General features: G+C 38.3%; 1 protein-coding gene across 1 annotated transcript; it reads right to left on the reverse strand.

Annotated features, from left to right (window-relative positions):
* Positions 1-1,543: 1,543 nt before the first annotated feature.
* LOC143608084 (uncharacterized) lies at positions 1,544-4,840 on the reverse strand. The gene is made up of 6 exons (XM_077083276.1): positions 4,654-4,840; positions 3,769-3,911; positions 3,179-3,322; positions 2,741-2,926; positions 2,540-2,664; positions 1,544-1,950 (listed from the first exon to the last, which is right to left on the reverse strand). Exons 1-6 carry the CDS (start codon positions 4,838-4,840, stop codon positions 1,725-1,727), a joined length of 1,011 nt encoding a protein of 336 aa, XP_076939391.1. The 3' UTR covers positions 1,544-1,724.
* Between the last annotated feature and the right edge of the window lie 5,478 nt (positions 4,841-10,318).

A 10,318-nucleotide genomic window follows, 5' to 3' on the forward strand; every position in this document is an offset into this window, starting at 1 on the left:
TTTGGAGATTAGCTCTTTGAATTCTAATGGAAATTGTATTTAGTTTGATAGTATAAAATATGATGAAGATTTGCTGGATTATTATGATACTTTTTAGAAGACACTTTTTGATAGCTAAAACCAAAAGGCACCTTTTGATCCATAATCTAGTTTTCTAATAAACTGTTAAACATAATAATTTAATTGAAAATTCTCAAAAGAGTCCTTTAATAGCGAGAGATTTCAAATTTGTCCATTCAAAATCAATTTTCTAGATTTATCCCTCTTTTAACGCATCGTCGACGACATGTTAAGTAGTCCCGCCAACGAGATAGCTAACACATGGTCAATGATGCGTTACGCATCCAAACACATGGTCAACGATGCGTTAGGCATCCAAACACATCGTCAACGACGCGTTAGGCATCTAAATACATGGTCAACGATGCGTTAGGCATCCAAACACTTGGTCAACGATACGTTAGGCCTCTTGTTTGTTTTTTTTAATATTATATTATCATAACTAATTTTACTTATATTTGGTTTTCTTTTATAACTTTTAATATATAAAGTTTTATATAATTTCGATTATACCGTTGAGACGTGTTTTTTTATCTATCTCTTGACATAAGATTTTTTTTTAAACCATGTCGGATCAAATTTTATTGAATATTTCGATATTAATTTAATACCGCTCGGTTTTGAGTAAACTTTATGTCGGTCTGTAGAAAAAAAAGCATGTCTCAACGGTATATTCGAAATTATATAAAACTTTATATATTAAAAGTTATAAAAGAAAACCAAATATATGTAAAATTAGTTATGATAATATGATATTATAAAAAAAACAAACAAGAGGCCTAACGCATCGTTGACCATGTGTTTGGATGCCTAACGTGTCGTTGACCATGTGTTTGGATGCGTAACGCATCGTTGACCATGTGTTAGCTATCTCGTCGGCGAGACTACTTAACATGTCTTCGACGATGCGTTAAAAGAGGGACAAATCTGGAAAAATGATTTTGAGGGGACAAATTTGAAATCTCTTGCTATTAATGGGCTCTTTTGGAAATTTTCCTATAATTTAAAGCTACACACAACAAAAAAAAAAGTTCTTTTTTCTAACTTTATTATTGTTTACAAAGGTTTAAAATGACTCATAAGCAAGTGAAGACTGAACCAATTAAGCATATCAGGTCTGCCTTTTGGCCTTAACCGTGTGGGGCGAATTTGGGTTCTGCCCACTGACCATTTCCGAATAGCACAAAAAAAATTCATAATCGGTCGACGGTCATGGCCCAACCAGAGACCAACCAACCCAGAAAGAACAAGACCGGACAATATATCAGTCTGGTCTTCATGTTTATTTTTTCTAAACTTTGGGTTCAGGTCCAATTCAGTTTCAACCTGACACACGCAACACGACCTGGTCCTCAGACCATCAGCCAGACCAACAACACTCAGATGATCGTTAATAGTAACGACTAATCCATCACAAATGTGTCAGCTGGTATTATCCTGGTAACAATTCTTCAATTACATAAAATATTATAAAAACTGAATGTTTCACAAACAAGAGTACACATAATATTATTCAGCTGACCTCCCATAAATATTTCTTACAAAATTAAAGATAAATATTTTCCAGTCAAAATGATACATCATCACATTGCACGCCCTTCACCGAATCATGTATGTATAAAATCAATAACAATAAACCATCGGCAGCTGTCACTAAGTAATGGTTAAACAGAGAATTTCTGGATCAACTTGTCGACGTGAATGATGATGTCATCGATGCGGGGTCGAACCGTTGGTTGAGGCTGAAGCATCCATGATACAAACTGATGAAGGGCTTCCGGATACGATGGTTTAGGGTTTGTCGGCCACTTAATTTGTGCATTCATTACAGCCAACTGCAAGCTGCCACCTGATTCCCCTAGTGCATACTCAAATGGAGACACACCATACCTGTTGAACAAACCAAACGTTCGGCAACAAGTTTGTTTATGTTCATTTATATAATAAACAAAGAAACATGAACAACAAAATTTGTTCAACTAGTTATAAAGAAACAAACAAACATGAACACATGTATCATTCATTTGTTTATGTTCATGAACGTAGGGCGTTTGTTCATTTATATTCATTTACTTTAATTCATTAGTATATTCATTTAAAATTTAGGCCCGCTTAATTCAGTCTGGTTGTAATAACCTTTAGGCCTAACACATTGTTGTTCAAATTTAGTTTTATATGGTTTTGGCATGGTTATGTTCATTCATCTATCCTATGTTTATTTGTTTACATTCGTGAACCATTCGTTGATAATGTTAAAGAACGAACATAAACGAACACAAACATGTTCATTTTCTTAACGAACGAACCTGAACAAAAAAATCTGTTTGTTTAATTGTTCCTGTTCGATCATTTGTTCGGTTAAAGCACAAATTGATTGGAAGATAAGAATAACATTAAATTAACTTATACGTTATAATTAGCTATTACAGCTTCGAATTATACTAAGTAATTGCAAATAAAAGAATAAGAGTTGGCTTACATTATAGCATACAAAGTGCAACCTAAAGACCACACATCAGTCCGTTCATCAATATCTGCTTGGCTCGGACAGTCCCATAATTCAGGTGCGCGGTAAGGGGCTGAAACATGCTCAGATGCCCATTCCTGGCAAACACAATACACAAATAATAATGAACTACTGTCATTTAATAAACGACATTAAATAATATAGAATATAAACCTGAAACTGGAGGGCCTCAGGTCGAGAGCGGATCTGCTTTCTAGCAGGGCGGGCACTTCCAAAATCCATCAGTATAGCCAATGGAGGCTGTCCTTTTCGGTGTGTTAAAAGAACGTTTCCTGGTTTCACATCGTTATGTGCATATGGTGTTTCAAGATTATGCATATGCTGGAGTCCTGCACAAAGCTGCAAACAGATTTTATCAATAATAAGTTGTAAAAAAAATTTAGAAGCTTTTATGCATTAATGATACATTGTAGGCAAATTTTAACTCATTTCCTTTAGGCATTTAACTATTTGACCCATTAGAGATAAAACTTAAACCTCTAAGAAAGATCTCCGATTCAATCATTCAAATTACAAACCATACTCTACACAAAAATGACAAATAATAACAAGCATCAAACAATCATATCATGCACAGAAAATTTTATTCACCTGACGAAAAACTTGAAGAACATCTGATGTAGAAAAGAACTCCTTCTTAGCTTTCATGGTTTTTGCATTATCCAACAACGTCCCATCCAAATGGACTGGAAATAACAGGTATGCCTCATGCGTCCAATTTTGTTCTGGTGTACCCTAATAAGCCAACAAAATATTATTTTGTGCTAAAGAAGAGTATTCAAGAGTTAGATCAGTTCTTGAATTACACAATTCAAAACTCTGTTTTAAAAAAGTGCTACATGTACAACCATAAGCTTTATGTACAACCAAAAGTTCCATTCGCCTCAACTATTTCACATTATAGCTTTTTTTTTTCAAGTAAAACGTTTATAATCTTTTCATTCTTTTGACTGTTTTTATATGTTACGCTCCTAGACACCCCAGTTCTGGCCTTTTTAAACAAGGGTACAAAATAGAAATACTTATTTCGAACAATTCTACTTCAAATCAGTTTGTTAGCTTGCAATCTTCTAACCACAAGTGAGTGAATCATGAGATATTTCATCAAATAATTAGAAACCCTAATGACCTTGTTCAAAATTAAGATTAAAACAATTTAAGATCTGAGATGTGAGATGTACCTTTACTGGAATAATGGCATGGTCAAGTAAGGGAAGCAGATTTGGGTGATTAAATAGGGATGAGATCCGAATCTCCTCCTTCACGAACTGCAATTGTTCGTTATTTTGAATCAAAACTTTCTTCATAGCATAAGTTCCATCATCTGCAAACATAAATCATTTCCTTCAAACAAGAAACAAAAGACAAACATACCAAGTAAAATCTCACTCATAGCAAGCTATGCTTAGGGTTTATGGAGGTTTTGATGGGGCAAACATTTCCTCTATCTTCTCTGAGAAGCCAAAGAGGTTGTTCCCACTGAGACCCCCGCTCCAAAAAAACCAGGATCTTCCCAGAAGGTCACTCATACTAATACTACTCTCGCCCAAGCACGCTTAACTACGGAATTCCAATGGGATCTGGTGGATTAGTGTTGGTACAATCTAGAGGTGCAAACAAAGCCGAGCTGCATACAAGCTCAAGTCGAGCTTGAGTCTCAAATTAAGTTTGTTTAGTTATCAAGCCTTGTATCGGAAGCTCATGTAGGCCCGTTGAGCCTTGTGTATTTTTAAGTTTGACCTCTTTTGGACTTTTGTTAATTAAGTTAACACTTCACTTTGGCTCGTTCAAGTTTTTCTCAAAATATATAAAACTAATAAAAATGTATATAAATTAATTAATAATCAATAAACAAGCATAGCCCGAGCTTGAAAAAGCAACTCAAGAGAAAAAGACCTCAAATCAAACCCCTCATAAGTCAAAACAAGACGATCTCGAAACCTATGATTACACCAAAAATAACTACATTTTGTGATGCAGGTATAAGCATTACACTAAACTACAATGTAAAAGCTAAATCGGCAAAATAAGAGAAATCTATAGATATACAATGTGGGGATACCGACCGGAGATGTGAGAGGAATGCTTGAATTTGTTGGATGCAGATACTCCTCCATTGGAAGTGTTGATGATGACTAAGAAGACGTAAGCGAAGCCCAGCTGGCGGATGACTTTGAAGCGGTTTTCGTTGATCCAAACGTCGCCGGCGGTGGAATCGTACAAGGCGTTCAGTCCGGAGAAAGAGCACCCCATCAGATGCAGATCTATTGATTTTGGGAATCTTATCTTAAAACAATTGTAAACATGATGCTGCAAATCGCTCTACCAGGCAAATCTCAACTCAACTCTGCGCCTGCCCACCGACGAGGAGCATTAGGCTGAGGGGTGTGGGGGGCTCGAACGGGGGCGCGAGTGGGGGCTCCAGCCAATAATATTGTGACGTGTGGCAGAGAGAGAAACTGGATAAGATGGGTGATGAAGCCCCCGCTGGAGCCCCTGGTAGAGGTGGTCAAAAAAACCGGTCCTCGAACCGGTTTGCCGGTTTAAACCGGAAACCGGTTTTTAAGAAAACCGGTTTTTTGTAAACCGGTTTGACCGGTTTACAAACCGGCGGTTTATATATCGGTTACACAATTTGGAGCCTAAACCGGTTTTATAACCGGTTTTAAAAAAAACCGGTTTTTTTTAATAACCGGTTTTTAAAAAACCGGTTTTTTTAATAACCGGTTATTAGAAAAAACCGGTTAACCGGTTTTTTTATAAACCGGTTTTTGACCGTTATAAAAAAACCGGTTAACCGGTTAAAAACCGGTTTTTTTCCCGTTGAGTAACGGCCATATAGCCGTTTTTTCTTATTTTTGACCGTTTTTTTTTCCCCATTTTACCCCCACAAACATCTATATATAGCTTAGGTTGGGTATTGGTTAGATCACACTCGATTATACAACTCCAAACGCTCTAAACGTTTATTACATACGCGATTATTTTGTTATCTCACGCTCAATTATACCACATTACCACTCCATACGCTCTTATTTCGTAGTCGATTATCATGGCCTCCCAAAGTGCTGCTTCATCCGTCAACATGGGTGCCTCGAACACGGGAGAAACGGTCGTTCGGGTCATCCCCACGAAACGAAACCAAGATGTTTGGCAACATTTCGACCTATGCGAAATGTCTAACGGTACCCAAAAAGCTCGATGCAAACATTGTTTGAAGTTTTATGGCAAAGATGCAAACTCCACTTTAAGAGCGCAAGTACAAAGGCCCTTTTGCAAGGCCTTGAAGGACGAATCGGGAAGTAGTTCGCAGCCGGAGATGACGAATCAAGGAACGGTGTTTACGTACGACCTTGAAGCGGTACGTCAACAGTTTTCAAACTTTGTGATTCAAAATACACTTCCTTTCAACCACTTCGACAACCCTCAATTCACGTCGATGATGCAAAAGTATGTTCAACCACGCTACCAACACGTAAGTCGTTCGACCCTTAGAAGAGATTGTCTTAAAGCTTGGAAAAACGCTAAATCCGAACTAATTTCATACTTTTCAAACTTACAAACTGGTGTAAACTTAACAACGGATGTGTGGTCGGTACCTAATGGTTCGCCCGACTCATACATTTGTGTGACGGCTCATTGGGTTGACCCCGGGTCGTGGCAAATGATGAAACGAACCGTTGCGTTTCAATTGTTTGATTACCCGCACACGGGTAGAAATATTTTTAAACTCTTGGATAAAGTCATTCGACAATACAAGATTGAAGATAAAATCTTTTCAATTTCGTTTGATAACGCGTCCAACAATACGGCCGCGGTTGGCCATTTAAAATTAAAGTATAAACCTATTTGTGATGGAGCGTTTTTTCATAGCCGATGCATTGCACATATTATCAACTTGGCCGTGCAAGATGGGTTAAACGTGATCGAAACGCAAAGAAACAATTTTAAAAGAATGTTACGAGATGTTTTTAGCAACAATAAAACATTTTCAAGATACAAAAAATTTTGTGATGAAGCTAATTGTCAATGGTTGGGGCCCAATTGGGATTGTCCAACAAGATGGAACTCGACTTGTGATATGTTTGAGAAAGCCATCCAACAAAAAGAATCACTAGTTGCGTTTCATCAAATAATGTCAAGTAGGGGTAAATGTGCACCGTACGATCCTAGAAACTGGTTATTGATTGAGATCGTTACGGAGGTCTTTCAAATTTTTAAATCTTGCACAACAAGTTTATCCGGGGTTTACTATCCAACAAGCCCCATTGCTTTACCAAAAATTGCTGTCATGTGCACAAAGTTGAGTGAACTTCATTGTAGGGGTGCACCTTATTTTGATATGGGTGTAAAAATGAAAGAAAAATTTAGAAAATATTTTCAACAACTACCCGCAGTTTTGACATGTGCAGCTGCGTTAAACCCTTGCATAAATGTTGGTGGTGTTGAAGCTTTAATAGAAAAAATTTGTGATGAGCTAGAGTTAAACGACGATCAAAACCCCTATTATAACCAAACTTTAAAGAATGCTTTCAACACCACCTTGTCTAACATGTATGATGTTTACCTTACAAAATACGGGTCGTCTTCCCAAATTCATGACTCGTTAAGAGCTGTTGCCCAATCCCAATCCGAAACCGACCTTGAAATGGGGATGTACTACATGATTTGGGAAGACGCCGGTAAACGTCAAAAGGTAAACACCCCAAGCAGTGAACTTGGAAGGTATGGTGGTACCAACTTTGTGAAACACATGACTCCAGATGAATTTAGAAGTCTTGATTTGCTGGCTTGGTGGAGAGGTAAGGAGGATGAGTTTCCGATCCTCGCCGCCATGGCCAAAGATTTACTAACGGTCCAAGCTTCCACGGTAGCTTCGGAGTCTGCTTTTTCTGTTTCTGGCAGGGTTATATCGATTAGGAGGACTCGACTCACTCCACCAGCTGTAGAGATGTCTATTTGCTACAAGGATTACTTGGACTCTTTAGATAGGGCACAACATCAACGCTCACTCGAGGGGGAAATGGACTATGAGGCGGGCTTGTATGAAGACAAGGTCAATCAAGGACACACTCAACCAATGACCGATGAAGAAGCCGCGTACGACGATTACCTAAGGAATAGCTCGGGATCGGGTAGCGATGAAAATAATGAGTAAGAAACAGCAAGTTGTTAATGTAATCGTGTCTAAGCATTCTTTAATGTTTGTATTTTTGAGTTACGAATATGCGATAACGATTTAATGTTTGTATTTTTAATGTAAAAGCTATAAATGAAAGTTATGTATTTTTGAGTTACGAATATGCGATAACGATTTAATGCTTGTAGTTACCGGTTTGCCTTGTAGTTACTGATTTGTTTATACTGTGAAAAAATAATGGTTATTTAAAAAAAAAAAAAAAAAAAAAAACCGGTTAACCGGTTAGACCGGTTATTAAAAAACCGGTTAATAAAAAAACCGGTTTATTAACCGGTTCTAACCGGTTCCCAAACCGGTCGTAACCGGTTTGACCGGTTATGGTTTTCATACACAAAAACCGGTTATTAACCGGTCCGGTTATTAACCGAACCGGTTTTTTTTCCTGGACGAAAAAAACCGGTCCGGTTAATAACCGAACCGGTTTTTTTAAAAAAACCGATTTGTGCACCTCTAGCCCCTGGCCCTGGTGTGGAGGGGCTCCAGCGGATTTTTTTTTTATTTTTTTATAAATATATTCAAAAAACGTATTATTAAAAAAACTCATAAATTATTAAAAAAAAAACACACATTAAAAAAAAAACACATTAATATCTAAAAATAAAAAAAAAATTAAAGTACTAAAAAAACATTATTCTTATTCTTCGGCTTGGTCTTCTTCGATCAACCTCTTTCGGATACGTTCCTTTTGATTTTCCATCAGCATTTGATCGACCGGATTTAGGTTACTGAAGTCTCTTGTAAGGAAGTCCAAATCTCTCATTCGACTTTTTTCCTTTTTGTCATTAGAGACCACCTCCATGGTTTTGTTGAATTTATTGAGGGATTCAACAAGATCGACGATGTTTACGGCTCCCCCCTCAGCCGGTTTTTTCCCCTTGGCGTCCCGTCCCAATGGCCGCCTCCTCGGCGGTGAAGACGTTTCCTCCCCCGCAATGTTTAGGTCGAATCCAACGCGGCAATCCGACCCGGCAGTAGTGCTATACGCTCCAGACGAACTAGTTTTAGACCGTTTCGGCCCTACTTCCGCATCATGGTCCGGCGCCACCAGCTCAACCCACTTGGAACACCTTTTCAACCTCTCCCACAACTTTACATCGTCCCACGTCTTCACCGTCCCATACCTCCGCAAACACTCCTGCTTCCACTCTTCGACAGTGAAATTGTAAACCGCCAAATCATCACTGCCACTTGGTCTCATACGACCGGCGTTCCTGTTGAAAAGATTAGTAAACAAGCCGACAAATTTTCTGATTTCGGACCACCGACCCGAAATCATATCGGCGTTTCGCTCTGTACTCCCAACGAGCGTATAGAACGTCTCCCTAACCTTTGTCCAAAAAACCTTGCTTTTTTGGTAGTCGGCTGCAAAATGAATAATTAAATTAGATTTCCAGTTAACTTTTTTAATTAACTTTTTTATTAAAAATCATTTTTAAAAACGTTAAAACAATTACCGCAACGCCGATCCTCAGAAATGACTATCCAAGCCCGACACAAGGCTTCCTTCTCATCCGATGACCACGGAGTGGTTTTCCGTTTCATCCTCGGAGTCGAAGCCGGTCCCGGCCCGTCCGTTGCAAGTTGTTTTTTTTCGGTGGACGCGTCTTCTTGCTCCCGTAGCATCACCGTGTGATTCTTGTGTCTCCGGAACAACAAAGTTAGGAGACGGTTGTATGTTGGATTGTTGAAAGCCGGATGTTTCTTGCGACCCCGAAAAAAACATCGATTGGTCTGGTGACGACCATAAATCGTCGAACTATAACCTGAATCTAGGTTTGGGTACCAATTTCCAGACATGTTTTTAAAAAAAAGTTTGGAAGATGGGTTGATTTTGGGTTTTTTTTTGAAGTTGTGGTAATTGTTTTATGTGATTTTGGGTGTGGTAATTGTTTTAGGTGATATTGGGTTTATATATAGGAAGAATAATTTTTTTTTTATTAAATTAAAGAGCCCAACGGCTCATTTGTGTACTCCCAACGGCTATGTCACGTCTCCCAATGCTCCTTTACGCCACCTTTCTCCCGCGACCCACCTTGCGCCTGCTTTGAATTCCGTGCTCGCGCCCCTCTCGCGCCCCGGTGGTGTGGTGCTCGCGCCCCCGCTGAAGCCCCACACCCCTCAGCCTTATATTAGATGAGACTCAGATTCAAGTAAATCAATCAACATTTATGGATAAGGATCAAATATAAAAGGAAAAGGAAGGAAAAAAGGAAATGAAAAGGGGAGACTTTTAATAAAAATTTCAAAGAAAATTATAAATTAAAATAGAAATACAAAGCAAAAAAATTATAAATTCAAATGTTTACTCTAAATGAGTTAACCCAAACCGACTCGGGTTAAACCCGACTAGACCTTAGACCGAAATTTATAGAAAACCAATAACCGAAATCCGGACCTAAGCAAAATTACGGGTATCGAAGGCGAAAACTGAGAAACACAAAAGGGGCTGAATTTCCACCATCCCTTTGCATAACAATTAGCACCCGTTAGGATTGTTGATGATTAATGAAGAAGAAGAGAGACGATAAGGA

The sequence above is a fragment of the Bidens hawaiensis genome, unplaced genomic scaffold (genome assembly GCF_021521415.1).
Source record: "Bidens hawaiensis isolate Kalapana, Puna unplaced genomic scaffold, B.hawaiensis_p1.1 tig00096783_1, whole genome shotgun sequence".
In the NCBI taxonomy this organism is placed as follows: domain Eukaryota; kingdom Viridiplantae; phylum Streptophyta; class Magnoliopsida; order Asterales; family Asteraceae; genus Bidens; species Bidens hawaiensis.